The 26,826-nt window shown below is 28.2% G+C and overlaps 1 protein-coding gene across 3 annotated transcripts in view; it reads right to left on the bottom strand.

Moving 5' to 3' along the window:
* Nucleotides 1–26,826, bottom strand: part of LOC129606243 (tubulin beta-3 chain) — a 112,968-nt gene that overhangs the window by 61,049 nt on the left and 25,093 nt on the right. The window contains exons 1-2 of one of the 3 annotated variants that reach the window (XM_055516447.1): nt 21,991–22,108; nt 17,543–17,677 (exon numbers count right to left, since the gene is read on the bottom strand). In XM_055516447.1, the coding sequence (XP_055372422.1) occupies nt 17,543–17,599 (57 nt within the window). In that variant the 5' untranslated portion in view covers nt 17,600–17,677; nt 21,991–22,108. Of the gene's footprint in view, nt 1–17,542; nt 17,678–19,925; nt 20,159–21,990; nt 22,109–26,826 lie in introns of those variants that run through there. The other 2 variants (XM_055516445.1, XM_055516448.1) reach the window with 2 other exon arrangements.

A 26,826-nucleotide genomic window follows, 5' to 3' on the forward strand; every position in this document is an offset into this window, starting at 1 on the left:
GTTTTCAGTAATATGAAATTTCAAGGTTAGATGTTTTTTTCGCGGCAACGTTTTTGAAACAATGTTATAATTATTTTTAAATAATTTTTATAAACGAATGTAAAAAAATCTTGTATAAATGCAAAAAAGTAGTAAAAATGGCTTTGCAGTTGCATGGTAGTATAAAATACCAAAATGTAGTAAAAAACTACAATTGTAGTAAGAGTAACTATACTGATGTACACATATTTAAATTTTAATGGTAGATTTGTAGTAACTTCAATTTGATAGTTATTATTTTATGCGACGCATCGGTTCTTGCTTTTGAGCCCGGCGTCGCAAATGTGCGGCGTGACTATCTTATCAGTTTTTGCTACGGTGTTGCACTATTTTTGTGGCAAAAACAGATTTAATAGAACAATGAAATAACTGCAAAGTGTTCTTGGCCTGAAAATAATAACATTTTTTTATTCTAATGTTATAAATATAATATTACAAGACAAATGCCATTTAAAGTCATTTCATAACAAAAATTTCCATGGTCTGTGGTACAAGCTTTTCTTGTCAAGCTCCGGTAGCGAACGTGTAAAATGCGATTTTTTTAAAACAAAAACTTTCTCCATTGCAAATCAAATTTCTGTGATTTTTTATTAGAAAATATTAGAAATATTTCTACCATATTTTAAATAATACTTCTCAATTTGAGAAATTGTAGAAGTTAAATAAAAAAAGTATCATAAAAACTAAATCAAAAAATATGGTCAATTCTTTTCGCTTGAAAGTAACAAGATCTACTTTTTTTAATTCCAAATGCAGAAATTGACTTTTGATTTCAATTTCATTAAGAGACTAAATTATATTTATTCCTTGAATTTTGTTAATTTAAATAAAGAACCTAAATTAGCAAGGAACTTTGGAATTAAGTAAAGAACCCAAAAACAGGTAACTTGTCTCTCTTTTAGCACTTTCCCAAAAAAATTTTGAAAAAAAGTGCTTATTATTGCATACTGTCCGTCTGTCCATCCCTGGACATGTTTACAAAACTTTTACATTCTTAAAGACGGAAAGTTGAAATTTTATATGTATATAAATAACAAAATAACAAAATTTTTACATATCTTCCCCTTGATGATTCTTAATAAATTGATCTGTTAGCCAACGATTTAAAGTTAATTATAATATTCTAACATTTACAAATAAAGCTTATCTAACAAAAATTAACTTCTTCTTTTTTAAATCTAAATTACTAGTTGAAGGTAATGACAAAATTATATTTCATTTAATTAACGAAGTAAATAAAAACAAAATTTTTCTATTTTTCATAATAAATTAAAAAAATTAATAAAAATTAAAATTATTACATTCATCATAATCATCAATTTCCAAATTGTTACCTGCTATGAAAGCTGTTAAACAAGTAATAATCAATTATATAAATAACATTTCTCCTGAATATATGCAATATTTAATAATTACGATTGATTAGAATAATGATATTAAAAATTAATCAGTTCTTCTATCAAAATTCCTCAGGAATGCAAGCTGTGAAAAATAATTATGACAAAAATTTTTCAGTAAAATTCTTAGTTTCAAAATGATAAGTTATAAAAAATTAGCTGATTTAAATTTTATTCCACAAGCCATGAATCATTAATAGCCTGTTTAACATTTTCCTGTCTTCAATGGAGTCATTTGTAAGTGCCTTGATAGGGGGTTACCTTCAAATAGGCCAAGAATCCTTTGTGATTTCACATTCAGATAAAATGTGCTTGATTGTAAATTGGATTGTAAATTAGCTGAATAATCATAGAAATTCAATTCAAAATCAATTGTACTCATAACTGGAGACCAAGCTATTCTCAGTGCTGTTTCAGGAGGCGAGCCACATCTGCTGCTACATAGAAATCTTAACAAACCATTTATTTTCTTCACTTTGTTAATAACATTGATAGTATGTATGTTGTACTTAATTCTGTGTGATTAAATATTGGTTTCACACAAGTACGTTTTTGACAAAAATGAATGGCTTCTGTTTTGTCTTTAGGAAAGCTAGAGCCATGTTCTTTCGTCCAATCATCTAAATATTGAAGGGCCCGGCATATGCTTCCCTCTCTTGTCATTCTATCACCTGCCCAGCACGTCAATACTTTATCAGCCTAGATAAAAAGCTTAATTTCTGGAAAATTTATCATGTGGTTGAGTAAAGTGCTCATGAAAACATTAAAAAGTGTAACAGGCAAAGAGGAACCCTGAGGAATTCCCATCTTTATTTTAATTTTACTGGACAGACAGCCCAGAACTTTTAATATTATTCTTTTGTGCACGAAATCGAAAGCCTGATGAAGATCATAACTTACTAAATCCATGCGGCCTTTGTTCTTAAGTTTTAAATTCACAAAATAATCACCGTGAATTGAATCACTGAGAATGTTCTCTGCTACATAATTAAGTATTTTAGAAATAATTTTTGAAATATTTTTCGCATGGTATTAAGTAAAAATATATTTCTGTAGTTATTTATTTGATGTTGAGCCTTATTAAGCTTTTTAATCGGCTTTAGTGTTCAATTTTCCAAACTTGTGGAATAATACCATTCTTAAGAATTTCATTATAGAAATTTAAAAGCCGTAACAGAAAAGGAGTGCCGGATTCTTCTATCGTCCTATACATTATCCCATCAGGACCAGGAATTGACCCTTTCAAAGATTTAATAGTTGCCATTTTAATGCCATTTAAAGTCATTTCATAACAAAAATTTCCATGGTCTGTGGTACAAGCTTTTCTTGTCAAGCTCCGGTAGCGAACGTGTAAAATGCGATTTTTTTAAAACAAAAACTTTCTCCATTGCAAATCAAATTTCTGTGATTTTTTATTAGAAAATATTAGAAATATTTCTACCATATTTTAAATAATACTTCTCAATTTGAGAAATTGTAGAAGTTAAATAAAAAAAGTATCATAAAAACTAAATCAAAAAATATGGTCAATTCTTTTCGCTTGAAAGTAACAAGATCTACTTTTTTTAATTCCAAATGCAGAAATTGACTTTTGATTTCAATTTCATTAAGAGACTAAATTATATTTATTCCTTGAATTTTGTTAATTTAAATAAAGAACCTAAATTAGCAAGGAACTTTGGAATTAAGTAAAGAACCCAAAAACAGGTAACTTGTCTCTCTTTTAGCACTTTCCCAAAAAAATTTTGAAAAAAAGTGCTTATTATTGCATACTGTCTGTCTGTCCATCCCTGGACATGTTTACAAAACTTTTACATTCTTAAAGACGGAAAGTTGAAATTTTATATGTATATAAATAACAAAATAACAAAATTTTTACATATCTTCCCCTTGATGATTCTTAATAAATTGATCTGTTAGCCAACGATTTAAAGTTAATTATAATATTCTAACATTTACAAATAAAGCTTATCTAACAAAAATTAACTTCTTCTTTTTTAAATCTAAATTACTAGTTGAAGGTAATGACAAAATTATATTTCATTTAATTAACGAAGTAAATAAAAACAAAATTTTTCTATTTTTCATAATAAATTAAAAAAATTAATAAAAATTAAAATTATTACATTCATCATAATCATCAATTTCCAAATTGTTACCTGCTATGAAAGCTGTTAAACAAGTAATAATCAATTATATAAATAACATTTCTCCTGAATATATGCAATATTTAATAATTACGATTGATTAGAATAATGATATTAAAAATTAATCAGTTCTTCTATCAAAATTCCTCAGGAATGCAAGCTGTGAAAAATAATTATGACAAAAATTTTTCAGTAAAATTCTTAGTTTCAAAATGATAAGTTATAAAAAATTAGCTGATTTAAATTTTATTCCACAAGCCATGAATCATTAATAGCCTGTTTAACATTTTCCTGTCTTCAATGGAGTCATTTGTAAGTGCCTTGATAGGGGGTTACCTTCAAATAGGCCAAGAATCCTTTGTGATTTCACATTCAGATAAAATGTGCTTGATTGTAAATTGGATTGTAAATTAGCTGAATAATCATAGAAATTCAATTCAAAATCAATTGTACTCATAACTGGAGACCAAGCTATTCTCAGTGCTGTTTCAGGAGGCGAGCCACATCTGCTGCTACATAGAAATCTTAACAAACCATTTATTTTCTTCACTTTGTTAATAACATTGATAGTATGTATGTTGTACTTAATTCTGTGTGATTAAATATTGGTTTCACACAAGTACGTTTTTGACAAAAATGAATGGCTTCTGTTTTGTCTTTAGAAAAGCTAGAGCCATGTTCTTTCGTCCAATCATCTAAATATTGAAGGGCCCGGCATATGCTTCCCTCTCTTGTCATTCTATCACCTGCCCAGCACGTCAATACTTTATCAGCCTAGATAAAAAGCTTAATTTCTGGAAAATTTATCATGTGGTTGAGTAAAGTGCTCATGAAAACATTAAAAAGTGTAACAGGCAAAGAGGAACCCTGAGGAATTCCCATCTTTATTTTAATTTTACTGGACAGACAGCCCAGAACTTTTAATATTATTCTTTTGTGCACGAAATCGAAAGCCTGATGAAGATCATAACTTACTAAATCCATGCGGCCTTTGTTCTTAAGTTCTAAATTCACAAAATAATCACCGTGAATTGAATCACTGAGAATGTTCTCTGCTACATAATTAAGTATTTTAGAAATAATTTTTGAAATATTTTTCGCATGGTATTAAGTAAAAATATATTTCTGTAGTTATTTATTTGATGTTGAGCCTTATTAAGCTTTTTAATCGGCTTTAGTGTTCAATTTTCCAAACTTGTGGAATAATACCATTCTTAAGAATTTCATTATAGAAATTTAAAAGCCGTAACAGAAAAGGAGTGCCGGATTCTTCAATCGTCCTATACATTATCCCATCAGGACCAGGAATTGACCCTTTCAAAGATTTAATAGTTGCTTTTAATTCATCCCATGAAATTTTTTCCTCCAGCGAATCTCCCAAATTTAAATAAAAATCGCTTTCAACAAATTCATAAGACTCGTCTTCAAGGTTTATAATTTATGTTATATAAGGCTTGATGTTTTGACTGAACCAAGTTTGCAAAAACACTTACTATCTTTGCCGGATCAGTGAGAAGTTCTACATTTACCTCAATATAAATTTTACTAGAAAATTTTTCATTCTATAAAAAGTTCTTGGACTTTTTCCAAGTGCTAGAAAGATTGCAATTCTTTATACTATTGGCAAATTCTTCACATTTCATTTTTTGGCCTGTTATTAAATTTGAAGCTTCTTGACTGTAATTTCCCTCCTAATTCTTTTGCTATTTCTAAGCCGAATTTTCTCCGGTTATTTCATTTTCAACTTATTTCCTTATAAATCTGCTTTTAGTTTTTAGTAATATTTCACTTATTTCTATCGTCTGAATAATTATAGGAATATGATCATAACCCTTTACATTATCAGTTAAACTCCAGCGAAGTTTATCAGCTACGCCTTTGTGCACAAAAGATAAATCTATTATGCTATAGTATCCCATATTTGAAGAAAACTTGGTGAGCCATCCTGAAGAATACATATTTTTTCATGATCTTCAAGCCATTTTTCCACTATTTTTTCTCTCCTGTTACATGTTCGATCTCCCCATAGTTGATTTTTACAGTTAAAATCGCCCAAAATCACTTACTACTTTTCAACTTATAAAAAAATTTATAAAATTTTCGTGAAAAGTGAAAATGATAAGTACTCTATAAGCTTATCAATATTGAAAAGAATTCACTGAAAAAGAGTGTAAGTAATTTTTTGCTTAGTGATAAGCGAAAAGTTTATCAAATTAGCTAAAAATTAGCATTTTTGCTTGCGCCAAAAAAATTTACTTATCACTTTGCATTAAATTATTTGATAACTTATCGACTTTTTTGATTGGAGGAATTTCACTTTTCATATTTTGCTAAAAAAAATTTCTCTTGAATTTAAAGGAAAACGAGAAAGAAAATAGAGTTGACCTTTTCAACTCTGTGATACGCGTACGAATTTGTTATCCTATGTGCAAATAAAGATGCCATAACTGACTATAGGACAGACTATGACTTTAAGTTGCCGTATTACCATATTAACTTATGCAAAATTTCAGTACTGTGTGTTTTTCAAAATACTGTGTGTGCCAAACAACTATTTAAGTTGTATGGCAGCTACCAGAAAGAGCCAAGAAATTTTAACGAATTTCATCAAACACATTGGTCCTACTAATATATTCGCTTGTGTGAAATTTCAATACCATAGCTTTTATAGTTTCAGAGATATAGCCAAAGAACTTTTGAAGTTGTTTGGCAGGTACCAGAAAGAGCCAAGTAATTTCAACGACTTTTATCATACACATTGGCCCTACTAATATATTCTTTTGTGGGAAATTTCAATACCACACTTTTTATAGTTTCTAAGATATAGCCAAATAAATTTTGAATTCGTTTGTGTGAAATTTCAATACCATAGCTTTTATAGTTTCTGAGATACAGCCAAATAACTTTTTAAGTTGTATGGCAGGTACCAGAAGCAGCCAAGTAATTTCAACGACTTTTATTATACACATTGACCCTACTAATATATTCGCTTGTGTGAAATTTCAATACCACAAGTTTTATAGTTTCTGAGATATAGCCAAATAAATTTTGAAGTTGTATGGCAGCTACCCGAACCGGTACCTCGATCATGTCCAATTTAAATAGGGTTCTGGAACTTACTACAATAAATCATTTGTGAAAATTTGGTGAACTTAGCTCAATTAGTTTTTGAGTTATTGTTAGGACGGACGGACGGACGGACGGACAGACAAAGCTAAATCAACTCAGAATTTGACGCTGATCAAAAACATACTATATCTAAGACCGTTATTTCTTAGCGTTACAAATGGTAAGGCAAATTTAGTATACCCTTCGAACATACGTTCGTACGGGTATAATAAAGAAAAGTGTATTGAATTTAATTACACAAACTTATATTTATGCATACAACAAACATAAAATAACATAAATGTGTATTTATATGTATATATTGTGCTATTGGCAATGTGACTTCAATTAATCATTATTCATAAAATCCGGCTAAAATTAATGTGCACCACATTGCCCATAACATATATGTATATATGCCACACGTATGTATGTACGTACAAATATGATATATGTATGTACATTTTATATTATGAGGTTTAAGGCAAAGTTAAGCCAAGAATCACTCTTGATGGGGTAATTAATGCAATAAGTACTTTAAAAATAAAAATATATTAAGTTGCGAGTAAAGTTTAGAAAAATGTATAATTAAATTAAAAAAAAATCTGATATGGTCAGCACATAACCGACCGCATTGTGTATTGTCTAGTTAAATGAAAGTGTTACAGAATATTATAAAAATGTCTGTTAAATACTTCTTTCCAATTTTTAGGACATTAGTAAGCTTACAGTTAACATACTTAGAAAAATGTAAATTTGGCTCTTAGTAGAGTTTCGCTTTGTGCTACCGAATTCCCTGAAATGCGCGCCAGTTAGTTTCGGTAACAACCAGAACTCAAATATCAAATTTCAAGAAATTCCAACAATTTGTTCTGTGGATATGGTGAAAAATGTAAAATCGGCCCGCAAATCAGTTCTCGAGCCCTGATCTTTCCACAAAATTTATATGTTTATTGTTTTAATACGAGGAGTTCATATATTAAATTTCAATGAAATCGGTTGATTATTTCTCTTTATATACACAAAAATGTATATTTGGCCCGTAGTAAACGTCTAGTTGCCGATGCCTGATTTTTTCCAAAACATACGAATTTTTGCGGACGGTCGAGCTGAGCTTATATATAAAATTTCAAGTAAATCGGTTAAATATTTTCTTCAAAATGTTCAAAAATGTAAAACAGGCCCGCTAAAAAGTGCAGTTCCCGAGGCCTGTTATATACCAAAAGTTGATCGATCCGTGCCATGGTGGAAACAAACTTACATATAAAATTTCATAAAAATCGGTTCAGCCGAACTTGAGATACACGCGTGCACACACAGACCGACAGACCGACAGACCCAAAAACGGACAGACCGACAGACCGATAGACGGACAGACCGACAGGTTGCTAAAAATAGTTTATTTACACTTCCCTACTATGGAGAAGTACGTTACCACCGAAAACTCGATATGCAAAATTTGTTGCCATCACATAACCTACCTATTGTTTACACAATACTGTCGGTAATGAATCGGTTCGAAAAACTTTTTGAAGAAGAAGGTCTATAAGCATCTGATCGTAGATACGACCAAGAATAAGCTATGAACTTGATTGTAATACATTAGAAAACTTTCGTTTATCACGTGTTACAATTAAGCATATATTATAATAATTTTCAAAACGGCAAGTTTTTTTCCTTTGAGTCTGTTCGTTTAAGTGATAAGTGTTTGCAATAGGGCCCAGGTACAGAGGCTCTTTCATAAATTCTTTGTAACACTTGCTTATTAAAAGCATTTTTCGACCGAAAATACGTATTAATAATTAAGGTTCTATTGGAAAGGCCTGACATTGCAACCTCAACCCCTATTGCTACCACTCCGACTCCCAAATCAATTTTTTTGAAATCTAGGGTAGTATCTATTAAAAACCAACGCCTCCAGAAGAATTGAATAGAATTTTTAAAATAAAAATTTCTATTCCTATATTTCCAAGGCATATTGGACTTCTTTAAATGGGTTTCTTGAAGAGCCAAAATGCGAGGCCTATATTTATCAATGCTGAAATCTAAGTCAGGTTTCAGGAAATGAAATCCTTATATAATTTTAGCAGAAAAACCGAGAAATTTTTTGTATTATGCGTAAAATTTACCATAAAAATTACTTGCTATAGTTGAAATAATGCTATAATTAATATTTTGTTATTAATGGAAAAATTATTTTTATTTTAATATTGAATAATGGTTTTATTTTGATTTTTTTAATTAAATTATCTTCAATATCTGAGTTTCCCGAAAAAAAATGGTCGCTAGCCGAATTTAAAATATTTTTTGAAGAAGTTTTATTATTTTTAAAACTTGAAACACAAGAATTAACAGCATGTGATTTACGTAAAGAAAAAAGGTCCTAATTTTTTCGCAGCCTTCAAGAACTGCCTGTGTTATTTTGTTAAGAGCAGCTTGCTTATCAAATGTACTTATTATATCTATATTTACATTATTTGAGGAATCTATGGCTTTATTTGTTATTTGTCAGTGAAGTTATTTTATTGATACAATCGTTTCTTTACTATTGATACTAATTCAGAAAATGAAGAGTTATTATTTATTAATAGAAGTAGTTATTTTTATTGGAGTTTTAAGTTGCGATAAATTTGTTAAATTCATTATATTTCTTGATAGCTCTTTTGCGTGTTATTCTATTGTCTGTGATTAATTTAAGGATATTCTTTACTTTGATATTCGTTCCTTTGGAGGACATTCTTTTGAATCTGCTGAGTACCTATCATCGAAGGATGAACTAATGCAATTTATACATTTAATGGGCTCGCACTCTGTAGCATATTCAATTTAAACTTGTATCCAATCCTGTGGCACAACTTGTATTTCATTGGGACAGGGTAGAATTTTCTAACATTAATTGTCAAAAAACCCACTTATACTTCTTTAGGATGTTCCGTGGTATCGAGGGTGACTTGCACTAGTCCTGAGTAGTTTTCTTTGGTAATATCATCAAAGAAAATTTCTTTTTATATCTATAAATTCTGATAACACCTTTGCTTTTTCCTTAAGGCCTTCCAAGATTTCGTTATCAGTTCAATTTAAAAATTTCTAGAGTAAAAGGTCCCTTTTGATTGATTTAAATTGTTGTTGGGCTTCACAACACACCAATATTACCTAATTCTATTTGGTACTCTATAATTATGTTTCCGTCCTTATTAAAATCCGGCTTAGCTTGGCTACTAATGAGTTTTGAAACAATATAAATATTGAATGCACGCATCGGTTTCTCAGAATCAATTAACTTCATTGTTACGAATTTTTTCTGACACAATTTTTTCAAACTAACCTCACTCGAACCTAATATAGGAAATTCTTCAAAGTGTTTTGCAAAATTAATTTTTACCGACAATTTCCTTTTCTTAAGTTTACCCGGCAAGTTATGCCAATAATCCAAAGCAGTCAAAGGCCCGAAGAAATTACCCGAAATGCCCATTTCATGGCCCGCAATTGCGAATAATAAAATTACTAAAAATTATAATTTTGCTATAGCAACCACTGTTTATCATATATAAACAATATTCTTTTCAAATATCAATATAACAATAGTTAATTTTAATACAAAAAATTATATCACTACTTTAAATTATAATGTTGTAACCTACGAAAGTAAGTTAATTGTTATTATAAAATCACTACACTAATATTTTAATGTTTTCAAATCACTAACAATATTTTTAAGAAATTTATTTTCACCAAAAAAATTTTTTTAAATCATTGATCACAAAGAACGTTTTCACTCCATGAGCAACCTACTACAAATGTTAAAAAAAAAAATCTTACAACTTTGTCAATTTTTCTTTTCAAAATCTTTGAATTTCCAAAATTATTATGAATGTTGCCAAATTTTATTTAAGATTTTTAGGTATGACTTTAATAAAATGAACTTTGATTAAAATATGGTAGTAAAGCTCCGCGAATCCAATGAAAAGTAAAAAGTTATGAAACTAAAAAATGAAATTTCATTTTGTATGTGTGCGTACTCAAAAATCGATTTCATTTTCTTAAATTTGAATTTAATATGAATAATTTATAATAAAAAAATATCTGACCATTGGTGCAGTGGTTATGGCACCGGTCCTTTAACCGAAGGGTCTCGGGTTCCCCCGGTCAGGTCACTATAAAAATTATATTCAATATTATTATAACTTAATATACAAACTAATAAAAATATTATACAAGTAATTTTCAAATATTCCTAATATTCGATATTAAAAAAAAACTAAGAAAAATAAATAGTAAATATTAGTAACCTCAAATAATTAATATATAAATAAAAACTACGGCAGGTTAGTCACCTACCTAGTTAAAACTCTATGACGCTATGAAACTAGTGCATGAGAAATCATGCACTAGCCCTATGCTCCTTCTAGGAGTGAACAAAGAAAAAAAAAAAAAAATAATAAAAAAATATCATAGCCAGATTAAAAAATCTCACTTTCAAATTAAGAAGAATCCACTTCTAAATGAAAAAACTTTACCTATATTGAGTTTAAAGTGTTCTATATTGAGATAAAAAAAATCTGATGTGATCAGCATATACGGGACCGCAAACTATTGTCTAGTTTACTTAACACACCTAGAAAAACGATAATTTGTCTTAAATTTATTAATTAATTCAATGCATAAGACTTTATTAGTATGTTCCGGTAACGAAAAATTAGATAGCTTCTCATACTGCCAGAAAAAGCTTATATCTAAAATTCCATATTAAACTGTTAAATATTTTCTTAAAAAAAAATAAAAAATGTAATTTGACATACCCCAAAAGTTGATCAAATCGTATCATGCTTCAAGTAAACTTAGATATAAATATTCGAGGAAATCTATTCAGTCAAAATCGAGATATATCAGTCGATTTATATTCTTATATAGTTTATAAGTCGATAAATAAAATTTTCATCACGACAATGTCAAAAGTCAATTATGATGACTTATACTTCATTTTTCCAATACATTCCTTGATATGTTAAGGAAACATTTATATAATCGTAACTATAAACTTACAAATGTTTGATATTTTTATTACACTAAAATATATACATAAATTATATTATAAGTATATTTAATTACGATAATGAAATTACGTAAACTTGCAACATTGAAGACATATAACCATAATCTTATACTTACTTCTTATATGGCCATAAAGTTCTATTTTTTTCTGAAATTGTCGCTTCAAATATATGTATGTATATATTTTTTTAAACAACGAAGTTTTTAGAAATTACAAATTAATCTGTTACGATATTATAAAATGAGGTAGATTTCCTTTCATTTGATGCAAAAATTAAGTTGCTGATGTAAATGAAAATAAAATTAAAATCTTCAATGAGCTCTCATTAGAAATGCTTTTTTGACTTACGATTTTAAAGAAAGTAATGCCAGGCCATCAAGATCAGAGGTTCCAAATTTATATGGAGTTTAAATATGAAAAAAATTTAAAGTTTCGAAGAATTTCTTAAGAAACTGGGGCGCTAAAGAAAAAGAGAAAGCTTTCAAAAGATATGTGTATGTAAGAAGCCTCTATCTTTTCGTAACGAGAGTTCACAAACAAAAAAGATTGAGCAAATTGGAATTTATTTGACATTTAATTGAAAATCCGGTAAAATGTTTGTATCTCGGAAGCACTTAAGATTTGATGCCCATACCGAAACAAAAGTTTTACTCATTTTTGATCCTTTAACCCCTAACCAATGGTATATGTTATGATATATACCTTTCTAAATCACCTGTACATATTAAGCTTAACAATGTTTATGGGAAGCAAAACCTGTTCTCCTTTGGAAACGTCCACGACCGACCAGCTTCTAGCCCCTCCATACATCCGCTCATTTCACTTTAAATTTTTGGTGATCCCGAACCCACAGAAGTTTGACACTGATGCAAACGCAGAAATATGTTTTCTTCTTCTTCTTCTTCTTCTTCTGCGTATCTACTTACTGGATGTTTGCGACTACATTTCTATATGCCTCCCTGTCTTTCTGAGCCAAGACATCTGCTTTCTTCCCACACGCCTTCTTCCCTCAATTTTGCCTTGCAAAATCAGTTGCGGTATGAAATATTTGTCGTTACGTATGTTTTCTTACCATATGTTATTTTTATACGCTGCACCTTCATGAATGGTATATTAAATTTGGTATGGAGTTTATAATCACATGAAGGAGCGGTATTGATATATATATATGTATATATATTCTTATTCATCGTAAAATTCTGCATTGATTTGTACATGTCCGCCCGTGCGTCCGTCTGTCAGATCGTACGATAACTCAAAAACGAATAAAGAAAAATGTTATCAAACTTTCACATGTTGTTTCTTTTGACGTATCCTATTGTAATTGGACAAATCGTTACAACAGTTACAACAGTTCTCAAGGAGCTTCTTTTAAATATTTCGAAAACGAATAAAGGTATAAATATGAAATTTTGTATACTTGTGTTCAATTACATTCTACATATGTTCTAAAAATTTTAATAAAATGACTGTACTGGTTCAGGTAGCTGGCGTACAACTCAACAGCTTATTTTATATATTCAGAAAAATAATTAAGCTAGATTCATGAAATTTAGCAGTCATCTTTCCAATTATGGGTCAAAGGCATCCCCGAAGTTTTTGTGGGATGGTTTGACAGGTTCGAGTTACTGTCATAGAACCATGAAAGTTAATTCTAAATATTTGAAAAACAAGTGTTTGTACTTGGATTGTCAATTAGGTGCAAGATATAATTCAGCCGGTTTAGACCGACTGAAATGTTCTTTTTTATTACTTTTATTATCTCAAATAACTCAATTAATAATCTATTGTTAAATTTTAAATAATGATGGTACCAGCTGTGAAAACCTTTAACAAAATACTTTTCCTTTTTCATGACAAATTATTAATACAGAAGATTTAACTTTAAAAAAAAATAAAGAAATACAACACGCGTTTTCATTTTATGTAGGTACTCGAAAATATTCTAGAAGTAACAATAGTTAAAAAAATTAAAAACTTTTAAATAGTCAAGCAGCATTTGTAAAATATCGATTAAATTTCAGTCACATTTCTATATAATGTAAATAAAACAAGTAAAAATGTTTCAGTCGGTATAAAACGATTGAATTATACCCTGCAACACTCATTATTGGATAGCAATTGCCTGTGAAATCATTCTATAGAAACTTCACGGACATGTCTGACCTATAATTGGATATAATCGGACACACAACTGCGAAGTTTCATGAATCTGACTTTATTATTTTTTCAAATATTAAATATAAGCTTTTAGACTTGTATGGGATCTACTCGAACCTGTCAAGCAATTCCACCAAAACTTCAGAAATATATGTGACCTATAACTCGACATACAACTGCCAAGTTTCATGATTCAGACTTTATTATTTTTCCAAATATGTAAAATAAGATTTTGGAGTTGTATGACAAGTACCCGAACCTGTCAAGCAATTCCACTAAAACTTCACCAATATATCTGATCTATAATCGGACACACAACTGCCGAATTTCATGAATCTGACTTTACTATTTTTCCAAATATAAAGAATAAGCTTTTTGACTTGTATGGGAGCTACTCGAACCTGTCAAGCAATCCCACCAAAACTTTAGAAATATATTAGATTTATAATTGGACACATGACTGCCAAGTTTCATGAATCTGACTTTATTATTTTTCCAAATATTTAAAATTAGCTTCTGGAGTTGTATGGCAGGTACCCGAACCTGTCAAGCAATTCCTCTAAAACTTCAGAAATATATCTGACCTATAATTGGACACATAACTGCCAAGTTTCATGAATCTGACTTTATTATTTTGCCGAATATAAAAAATTTGCTGTTGGAGTAGTATGGCAGCCACCCGAACCGGTGCAGCTACCCCATTACAATTTTTAGAGCACGTGTAGAATATAATTGGACACATGTATTCAAAATTTTATATTTATAGCTTTATTAGTTTTTGAAATATTTAAAATAAACTCTTTGAGTTGTATGGCAGCTACCCAAACCCGTTGTTCGAATTAGTCCAATAACAATAGGGTTCGTCCTTGGCACAAAAGAAAAAACTTGTGAAAGTTTGGTGTCAATTGCATTATTCGTTTTTGAGTTATCGTGCGATCGGACGGACGGACGTGCGATCGGACGGACGGACATGTCTAAATCGACGCAGAATTTTACGCTAAGCAAGAATATATATATTTGTCCATACTGCAGATGACTCCTTCAAGTAGTTACAAACTCCATACCAAAGTTAATATACCCTTCACGAAGTGCAGGGTATAAAAAACTAAATTTAGTTTAAGACATACTAAATTTAACAATAAGTCTTCTTCAGTAATTTGCAATTATTGCAAATTCAATAAACAAATTATACGAAACCTTATAAGAAATAAATTCCCTTCCGTTGAATTAATTAATTATGATTCATTTGTTTTTATTTTTCATTTTTTATTTTCTGTATTTTGAATTCGGCTGACTTTAAAAATTTTTATTTATAAGCAGGCGCGGTTCTGATGTATTCGTCGCCCTAAGCGGTTCCTAAAAAGTGCGCCCCCCCCCCCCCCCCCCCTTCAACCTTTCCACCTATTTTATTACTGTGAACAAAATTTAATAGGCATTGCACATTGTGCATCATAAAGCAGTTTCTTGTAACCTTATTGTGCTGAATTATAGAATTAAAGTCTGGAACTAAACTTTCAATTTTTTGTTTTATAAATTCAAAAACAAGGTAATTTATTTAACTGTACGTTTTTTTATGAGGTTATGATCAGATTTATATCAATCACTTAAACTTGATTTTTTGATTTTAGCAACCAAAAAATTTACTTTTTGACGTAAGTGAAACTTATTGTAAAAGGTTCTATGAAAATTATATCAAATGAACTTTTTCAAAGCTTATTTGAATATGAAAAAAAGTAAAAAATTATTTTTATTTTTATTCGTAAAATTTGGCTTTTTATTTCACAAATCGCCTGAGAAATGAAGCAGCGTATAAAAAAAGTTTCGACTTGCATTCAAAAATTTAAGGAAAATCAAAGTTTCGTTCTAAAATTTGTGACTTAAAAACTAAGCTTTTCATGTACATAGCTATAAGCTTTTATACTGTTCATTATATTTTTTAGATTTTATTAAAATAAATGCATTTACTGGTATTTATAGGCTCGTGGTTTTGAAATTTCAGAATGTCGTTTTGCTTAACTGTTTTAATTTTGGAGATAAATGTGTGAAGCAAATTATGCGCCATTTCATTTTACTCTTATTTTTTGGATCACTTACACTACATCAATTCAGCATAAAAATTCTTAACATTCACTTGATTATTAAACAACATTTTTTCAATTCAATATAAGTAGTAGATTTTATCAATTAAAATTTAATTCTGTGATTGATAACAGTTTTTTCAAAAACGAAAGCAGAACATAGTAGTAGAAATTCATAACGATCATGTAATTTTAAAATTCATTCAAAATTTTTTGTTGTTAAACAAAAACAAAATATTGGTATACACAATCTCAATATCAAGCTATGCTTTCCATCATTTAAGAATATTGCTCTCATTCTCTTTTTCTAATTTCTTTCTATTCTCATTCTTAATTTGTGTTTTTTTTGTTTTGTTCTTGTTGTTTACTAATGCAATAGTATACAGAAAAGTAATACATTATAATAATGTGTTTGTTTGTTTGGTGAGTGGGCGCCAACTAAGCAAAAATAAAATTTTGCATGTATGAAACAATTTAAATATAATGTGTACGAACGAGTGTAGCCACTAAGCATAATAAAAACATTGCTTTGTGATATAATTATATGTGTACGAGCGAGTGTTGATAGGGAGCAATCTCAGCAAAATAAAAATTTTGCTTTAAGAGATAATTATATGTGTACGCATGAGTGTTGATCTTATTCATATTAGACAATATAAATTATGTGTACATGTGTATTTTTGAATATTTTTATTTGTTGCGTACATTGCTTCTATATATGTATGTATATTATATGAGACGATTTCACTTATATATATGAACGATTGAATGTATACACTGTGTGAAATAATATTCTGTGTTTATAGGCATATACAGTACATAAAAAATAAGAATGAAAGAGTAGTGTAGAGTAAAGAAATGTATGAGTAATTTTAATTCTATGAACATTTTTTGTTATATGGTGCAAATAGAAAATATGTATAGGAACAAAATATTATGTTTGCATGTAGGTAGATTTTATTAAGTTAATTTCGCTATAAATTGATGTATAAAAAAAAACTTGGAATCCTTTTTTTTGGGTGAAAATTTTTTTTTTTTAAATTTAGGGGTTTTTTAAGTTTTCAATGGCGCCCCTATTTTTTATCGCCCATTGCAAATGCATACTTTGCATGTATGATAAATCCGGGGCTGTTTATAAGTATAAGACACAACATAGTGTTCAATCATATTTATCATATGTATGTTTACGCGTATAATCCAGTTAAAAATATTTTGTACTTTTAGAGTTTATCATTAAATGTTGCGCAAAACAATATTTTGTTACAATAAAGGCAATTGGAATCTGATATTGGATTACTTATATTTGGATAATTATGTAGTTATTTTATGTTTTGGTATTGGTATATATTTCAATTTTTAGGAACTAGGATATACACATAGGGTTCATAGTTATAGAATTACTGAATTAAAAAAGTTAATCTTAATTTATTGATAAACTACCAGGAGATTTATACTAGTAGAAATACGTATTGTTAAATCCACATTATAATTTTTTTTTTAAATTTCTTAAAAAAATTGTTTATGTGTAGTTTACTTGGTATATACTTTGTTTTTGATTACCTTAGCGCCAATTTGATTACCACATTGACCAGCTTGTAAATGAACTATTTCTCTCATTTTGATTTTGACGAAGTATAAAGAAAATTAAACTCCTTGAATCTCTCAATCTACGTATTATTGATGTTTAAGTTGAAGCTGAAATTAAAAATTGAGATATTTTAAAAATATTTAATAAAAACATTTGCGCTTTAATCCAGATTATTCAGAAAAGATGTTAATATAATAAAAAAAGGAACCCAGCTTTTGTACAATCAAAATCATGGTATATTTCAAGTATATTTCAAATACAATTTGAACATAATTATTTATTATATTAATTTAACTCTCAACCAAATATAATGTACAAAAATATGTTGTGTACATATGTATATTAATCTTCTTCAGACAAGTACATAAGTAAGTTTTTTTCCAGGTTATTTAGATTATTCCAACTGGTTTATGCACAAGAATGTAAAGCTCGGAAAGTTAGTTAAAAACAATCTAAATATTACGCTCAATGTTATGAATATAAACACATATGTATTCGGAAGTTATGTTTTGCATGCAGTATATTCATATGTGTGAACATACATAATATACATATATTTCGTAAAAATCTTTTGCAGCAATAGTCGATTTCTGAAAATATGATCTCGTAATAAAATTATATTAACTATAAACATGTTTAAAATACTACGAGACACCGCGAACAACAACTAAACCGAATTTATAATGACTTCTTATGAACGTTATTTTTTATATACGACATATGTACATACATGCTTTACCAAGCATTCATTTTCCACAAGTGGTTTGCAATTTTTTTAAGAACAATAAAGCCGCAAAAATGTGTCAATCTAGTATGAAAGTTAAACTAATGTTTGTAACGTCTTTGACCGCATGGTATTTGGCTTATGGTTTTAATTTAATGAAATTTCTTTATAATTATATTGAGTAAAATACATTCAAATATATGCATAGAAACTTATATATGTGTGTACATAAATCCATTTTAAAATTTGTATAGGTCTTTTAATTTTTAATATTTCATGTTCAACTCTATTACACCATCGGTATTAAAAGATTTATGTATATACATATACACATTAATAAGATTAATGAACTTGAAAAATTCTAAGTACAAATTTCAATAAACTTACATACACACATATTATTTCCAACTTATTTTTTTTCATTGTTGTGGCATAAAAAACATTAATTATTTTCATAAGTAAAATGAATCATATTTGATAACAAATAAAACGAGAAAAAATAGAGACCTTGTCAACTCTGTGATACCCGTACGAATTGGTTATCCTATGTGCGAATAAATAAGCCATAACTGACTATGGAACAGACAATGACTTTAAGTTGCCGTATTACCTTACTGTGTTTTTCAAAATACTGTGTGTGCCAAACTACTATTGAAATTGTACGGCAGCTACCAGAAAGAGCCAAGATATTTTAACGAATTTTTTCAAGCACATCGGTCCTAATATATTCGCTTGTGTAAAATATCAATATTACAGCTTTTATAGTTTCTGGGATATAGTCAAATAACTTTTGAAGTTGTATGGCAGTTTGAGTTATCGTTGGGACGGGCGGACGGACGGACGGACGAACAGACAAAGCTAAATCAACTCAAAATTCGACGCTGATCAAAAACATACACTTGAGTCCATATCTAAGACCGTTATTTCTCAACGTTACAAACGGTAAGGCAAATTTAGTATACCCTTCGAGCATACGTTCGTACGGGTATAAAAACTTATAGATGATTTACGTATATGTATGTAAATTTACGAATATGATTTACGTATATTATCTATTGTGTTAAGTTTACACAATATGTATGTATGTATACTATTTCGGACTCAATATGTGCTAAAATTCTCTACATTTCCAAAAATTTAATAAAAAGAGTACATATATAACTTATATTTTGTGACTAGATATATGTATGACTTAAATTTTATTTGATTTATAACTTAAATTTTCTAAGCTTTGGAAATTTGATACATATGTATATAAATTTTTAATCTTGTCAAACTTTGAATTTGCCTTTTGATCCTTTTTGAAAAGAAGAGTCTTTAACAACTGCATAAATCAACAGAACTGTTTTTGGTATACTGAGAAATTTTCAGCTAAATCTTGGGAATTTAATTTTATAAACTATTTATGAATGTAGTTTTGCAAATTTGTGTTAAGTTAAAAACGAATTCAAATTGGACTCAATAATTCTAATAATATGTAATTAATATTTTAGAAAAACCTCCACTTATTCGAGAAAGGTTTCTTTTCTTAATAGCAAATGAGTGAATGCCAAAATAAAATCTTTAAGAAAAAAAAATATATTTCCAAGTGATTCAAAAATACACACATTCAATATTCTAAAAATTCACACCTTTTATTATTTAATATTATTTTAGATTCGTTACTTAATGATCTGCGCTGAAAGTTCTTTTTTGGCTTGTAGCACTTTTACTGTTATAGAAAACCACTTATTTTATCTAATTATAAATTAAATAATACGAAAATAATAACGAATTTTTTATAAATTAAAATAATTATTTTATTCTGCACGAAAAATATGCAAACCTACAAAGAATAACAAAAATTAAAACCGAGCTTTCTAAGGAACTAAATAAAAAAGAAGGTATGTAAATGAAACCGAAAAATAACACGACGATCCAAACTGGTGGAGAAACCTTGGCGTATTGATAAAACTGTAACATTTAGAAAAGGAAATTTTTTCGTCACTTTTCCCTTGTCTTTTTTAAGAATTTTCCCTGCGTTTCTTTTTTATTTCTTCTTCGGTTTTTTCTAAGCTATAAATACATTTAAAGACATAATTTATGTTGTATGAAAATAGTATATACTTATTTACTTAAAAATGAATGTACTCGTGCATGTGTAATTCATATCATTTTTGTTATTTTTAGACTAATTATATAAACTTATGCTTGGGCATATTCACAATATATGTACATACATACATAACATTTACCAGAGTACATTTCAAAAATCTGTCTAAATCTAAACTCAACAAAACCTCTAAGACTATTTGTTCGTACATTATTATATATATGTACAAACACAAATATGCAAGTATCAACACATAATAAGTATATGAAATTATTTATTTTATTTTTAAAAGAATATGTATGTAGATACCTATGTCCAATTGAATTTAAAATTTCTTTAGATTTGTAGCCCTTGGAGCCAAATTACCAGTCATTTGGTCCATGCAATCAATTTCAGTATTGCCATCAATACACACACGTGTATGTAAGCATAGATATACATTTTTATATATCTAAATGTATCTGTATATAAATATATGTGTAAAATATAAGAAGAAGTTCTAAGTTCTCCCTTTCTTATTTTCTTAAATAAGAATTTATTTTAAACTTATTTTTAGTACATCATTATCTGTTCATGTTCATAGTTGAAACAAGTATGTACATATGTATGCAGATGTATCTATATGTATATGCAGTATAAGAGTTGGAAAGAGCTTGTATTGCACAGTATGTTCGTACGCATTTAAAATTTATGAGTATCTATTTACATGTATCTTTTACTTCCTCAAAAATTATCAAAATTTTCAGAAAACGTTTATAATATGTGAGTAATTTTGGAACTTTGCCTTCTATTTGTAATTTAATAAAGGGGTAAATTAAAAAAATATCATTAAAAAAGATTAAAAAGTCAAATAAAAATGAAACTTTCTGCTTAACTGTGCGAAAGAGAAGGAAGCAAATCAAGAAATTTTCCGCTAAATGTTCTCTTAATATTTAATTTTTGTGCTCATGTTCTTATAAAGAAGGACTGCGATCTTAGAAACTTAATAATTAGAAACTTAATAAATAGTGAATAAAAACGAATATGTAGTCGAATGATCATCATACTACATTTTAATATTCTTTAAATTATTTTTATAGCGAACAACATTTTATATTCTTATTTAGCCTTCATAATCAAAAGTAGCATAAAATATTTGCCAGGCTTGGAAAAATATTTCGAAACTGCAAAAAATGTATTTGAATTTTTAAAAAAAAAATTACCCTATAGAAGGACTTAACAACTTTTCGATTTTTAGTTTCTAAAATTTTGTTTAATTCAATTCTATTTTTGCGTTTACAAAAATAAAAAAAAATATACACATAAAAATTTTTCCCTTTACATCACTTTTAAAAAAGAAAGTCTGCTTTGTGCATATTCATAGAAGAATCATATTAAAAAAACAAAGACTGATAAGTAAATTATTTGGCTATAATTTGGTATTTTATTTCTTTTTTATAACATATGCATGTAAATTATATTTTGATATAAGTACGCAATACCACACGGTCTATATTTCCACTGTATTAGAATATGTACTGTATGTTACCCATACATAACATCTACATTGTTGTTAAAATATGGAATGTAAAGCTAATATAAATACTTATAAAGATTTTCCTTACTCTTTTTTACTGTTTTTGCATTCGACCTTACAGATCCCGATTACTTATTTGAAATGTATTACAAAAGTTGAAGGTTTTAAACTAAACTGTTTACTTTATTTTTAAAAGCAGAGATAAAGTTTGAAGTAAATTAACAGTTTATTTTATTTATTAAAGAACTACAAAAATTGGAATATAACTTATATATTTAATTTTTGTGTTATTCTTTTATATAAATACTGGCAAACCAAAGCGTTTAAAAAAATGAATTAAACGGTATGATTTTATAAATTAATAAATTCAACTAAACTTTACGGTGTCTAAATTGCAACTGAAAAATTTTACGAATTTTTACGACATCATACAAAGCTGAACGCACTTGATTTTTGTAATATTGTACAACGCGATGATCATTTTACTTTTTTATTTTTCTCTTCTTTCGTACTTTATGGTTTAATTTAAACAGCTGACTCATATGACACATGCTTTTAATTTAAGCAGTGCCAACAAAAATTAATGTACCTTGTTGATAATGATAATTTTTAAAAAAATTACGGTAGATAAAATGTAGAAAGTAAAATTATGTTCATAAAAAAATTTAAAATTTATATATAAATTTAAAAAAGTAACGAGAAACAATAACAAAAATTGATAATGAATAGTCTCGTTAACGTAGTTTTGACTGTTATATGATAATATTGCTGTTTTCAATAAATCTGATTATATCAAACGTTAAATCAAAACATTTTAACAGTTTAATATAACATAGAACAGTTAAATATATATATATATATATATTTTAATAATTCAAACAAAAAAAAAATAAATAATTATATATGTACAATATCACTGAAAAGAAAATAGACATATTGATCTTAGCCCTATGCCTTATGTTCATAATACAGATATATTGAGATTGTATAGAATATTTTAACCTAAATTTATAATTATAACATTTAACAATTATTTTTAAAATAAACTATGCAACTATTATCAATAAATGGTACAATTCAAAAAATGTTTTTTTCTTGTTAAAAAGTGTAATACTAAAATATTTTTAACTTTTTCAAATTTAATCACGCAATTTTAAAACCTTAATTTGTTTATTTTGTGCTTATACCCATATACTTTTTTATTTCTTTCTATTGAGATCTATTGATCTATTGATTGAATTGAGGAACATAAACAATATTTTTTAGTTCTAGTGGTAGTTCTCTGATTGTTTGTTTTAAAAAGACTAAGATAAAAATTAGATTTATTCCTTGTATTATAACTGTGAATATTGAACATCCTATTTAAAATGAAATTGTGTTTTATAAAATTATTTATTACCTTAAATGCTATCATATACAGCCCCTTTTTAAAAATGTTTTCAAAACTCACATATTTTTCATTGTACAGCTCATCGCTAGGGTACCTTATTGGAAAATTATTTATTATTTTAATAGCCTTTTTGTGAAGAACATTGATCTTATTCGAACTTGTTTGAGAAATATTAACAAAATAGGAACAAAAATGGAATATTACGCATCCGCAGAGAGATAGTTTCGTAGTCGTAACAGTATAAACACATATGAAGTAATCTTGTTGATGAGTAAATCAATATGTTCAGACCATCTTTATTTATTGTCAAGCATGAGACCCAGATAATTGAATGACTTGACCGTAGTAATAATAGTATTATCGAGAAGAAAGAAAGTATTGTTGATTTTTTTATTTCCAAAGACCATAAATTTTGTCTTCCTTTTATTAATTGAAAGACGATATTCATTAAGACACTCAAATACCATTTCCAAATCCTCTTAGATGGAATATTTTAAGTCGTGTTTATTATTTTCTTCATACTTAAGCACTGCGTCATTCTCATAAAGTTGAATGGACCCTTAGAAATTTAACTTTGCCATATCATTTATAAAAATTTTGAACCGGTCAGACAGATCCTTGTGGAACTCCTTTTTTTATTGTACTGAACGCAAAATAAGCGACTAAGGGAAGGTATATGTAAAATTTTATTGAGCATTTATATATAAATGTTTAAGAATAAAAATTAAAACCTCCTTGCCAATTTACGTGTTTCTATCTTTACACTTTTGATGATGACTACAAAATATTCCAAACTTTGGCATATGGACGATGAAAAGAAAAATAGTTTCTATAGTACTCATTAAAAAAAGAAGTAACAAGACGACGTAAAAAAGGATTCTAATAAAAAACAAAACAGTTTTCTATATTTCTCGAAAAAAACAATGACAAGCACCAGGTATGTCAGGTAACAAATAATAAAATCAGCTAATTTTTTATACCTTTGAAATAATATGTGTTAGTATTATAAGCACAAAATAAAATATTACTTAAAAAAAGATGAAGCATTTACTTTTTAAGGAAAATCTTGTTTATTATTAGAATATATTATAAAATAATATGCTAAGACTTACAAAATGTATTAAAAGGGTTCAAATTTAATTATAAGAGATTAATTTTTATTTTGATATAGAATTGAATACCTATCATCTTATAAATAATATGTAACACACTATAAAACTTTATTTTGTAAAATGAAAACTATTTAAAAAAAAACTATTTTATTAATCTAAAATAATAAAATGATTAATAATCTAAACTTCATATGTTTCCTATAATTTTCAGAATTATAATGTCGTATGGCAATATTCTTTTGTCGTACGTGTAATGATATTGAAAAATTATGTAAAAAAATGCACATACGACAAGATGTTTCTGGACCAGAAAACTCTTTGTTTCAAAAGTCCAGAAAACTCTTTGTGCCAAGGCACTTGAGTTCGGTGTTAATTAATTCTTTAATAATTAAAAATCATAAAAATTTAAAATTTTATCTTACTTCTTCAACTACGATTTCCCAAAACACGAATTTTGGGATATGCGACAAAATAACTTAGGGGTGACGATATCTAAACTTTAAAAAAACAAAATGGCCGCTAAAATTTACCGTTATCTAAAGTTCGTTTTTTCCAAATTTTTGATACCGTTTTTCTTCCACACCGTACATTGTAGGAGTCTGAAACTTGAACACCCTTTAGACACTAATAAATAGTTTATTTTGTTAGAAGAAAAATTTTTTTTTCATCTCCATCACCTCTCAACTTATCGCCTCTTAAAAGTTGCAAAATTTGAATTTTTGACACCTTATATTTCCGAAACCGCAAGCTTTTTCAAATTTCTATAAATACAAAAAGCTAACGGTAAATTTCATGACATTAAAAAATATAATTATTTTTCTTAACTCACGTAATCAACCCTTAACCTCACTCTTTAAATTAATTTTTGCTTTATTTCAAAAGACTGCATAAATCGTTCATCCTGAATGTATGCAATCCTGAATGAAATAGTTTCTTGCATGAATGAAAATAATTTTAATGGTTGGTGGGTACACAGATTGTTTTTAAAATGAGTATTTTTAACTGTTGAAGAGAAAAGTGCTACAATACAAACCATTGGGCTGACCCAACTTTATTAGAGTCATTCATACACTTTTTTTATATTTAGATATAATTATACATATAAACAAATATGAATCACGAGCCCTCATTTTTTGCAAAATTTCTTTCGTCATCCATTCATTTTTATTATTATTATTTTATATAGTATAGTTTTGGTATTACTAGCAATTAATCTGGTCAGTTTATGTACAAAATTATATGTGCTGCCTTGCACGAGGGAATTATTCTCAAAGACTGAGCGAAGAAACTCCGAAATAAAGCAAAACAAATGCAATGAACAATACACAAGGATTGAATACCCCAGGTGGTAATCCAGTAATGCTAGAGAATCCACACTCTGCGGAGGCTGGTCTCATGGATTCTAGAGATCAGGGATCATGCGATCACCCCCATTGGTGATTGCCGAGAAAAATGGCAGAGTTAAGGATGATAACTCTGAGAAAAAGTCTAATGGGTTTGCAGAGGACAAAAAAATGAAAACCCAAGAGGGTAATATGAGAAGGCATCTTATACAGGAGAGTAAATTGGATACTCAGGACTCGCGAACAACCGAAATAGAGAATCTTTGTAAGGTGCTACAAAACGAGATCTGCTAATTACAGGCAGAGAATGTAGATTTAAAAAATCAAATAAAATCTGCATCAACAGAAAAGAAAAACAAAGGAAGTTATTATATATGAAACCGACGAGGAAGAACTGGCTAGAGAAACTAACTGGATCTCAAAACAGAATAATGCAAAAAAACAACGAAACCAGCCCTAAAATGAAGGCTGAAAATCCAAAAAAGCACAAGCCTCCTCCAGTTATATTGAGCAACATTAAAAACTACTTCCACATAGTTTAGATATTAAAAGAAGAAAGAATAAAGGTTAGGGTCAATATGATGAATAATGACCAATTAAAAATAAATGTGGAAAATGAAAATGAATACAGATATACAGATAAAAATTAACTCATTAGCAAAGGCTTTAAATGTCTAGATGTTGTAAATAAAACCAAAAAGAAAAAAGAAAATGGAAAATATATTTTAGTAAAACTTCCGTTCAATTTATAAAATAGAACATTATTTTCTACTTTATAAAGTATATGAGAGTAAAAATTGAAGCTCTTAGAAGCTGCAAAACACAAAATTTTTGTCAAAGAGAGGCTAAATGTGTAAAATGTGCTGGTAATCATATGACAGCAGAGTGCAACAAGAAGGATAATTTTCAACCCAAATGTGCGAACTGCAGTGAGGCTCACCCTGCTAGGTATCGAGGTTGTTTGGTTGCAAAAAAATGGCAAAAAACATGATTAAAAAAGAATAAAACCAAACAAAATCAAGTTAAATTTAATGAACAAAGAATTTCAAAAATAGGCAAAATAACGACACCTAGCGAGG

Source organism: Condylostylus longicornis, unplaced genomic scaffold (genome assembly GCF_029603195.1).
Source record: "Condylostylus longicornis isolate FDR11 unplaced genomic scaffold, ASM2960319v2 ptg000018l, whole genome shotgun sequence".
Lineage (NCBI taxonomy): Eukaryota > Metazoa > Arthropoda > Insecta > Diptera > Dolichopodidae > Condylostylus > Condylostylus longicornis.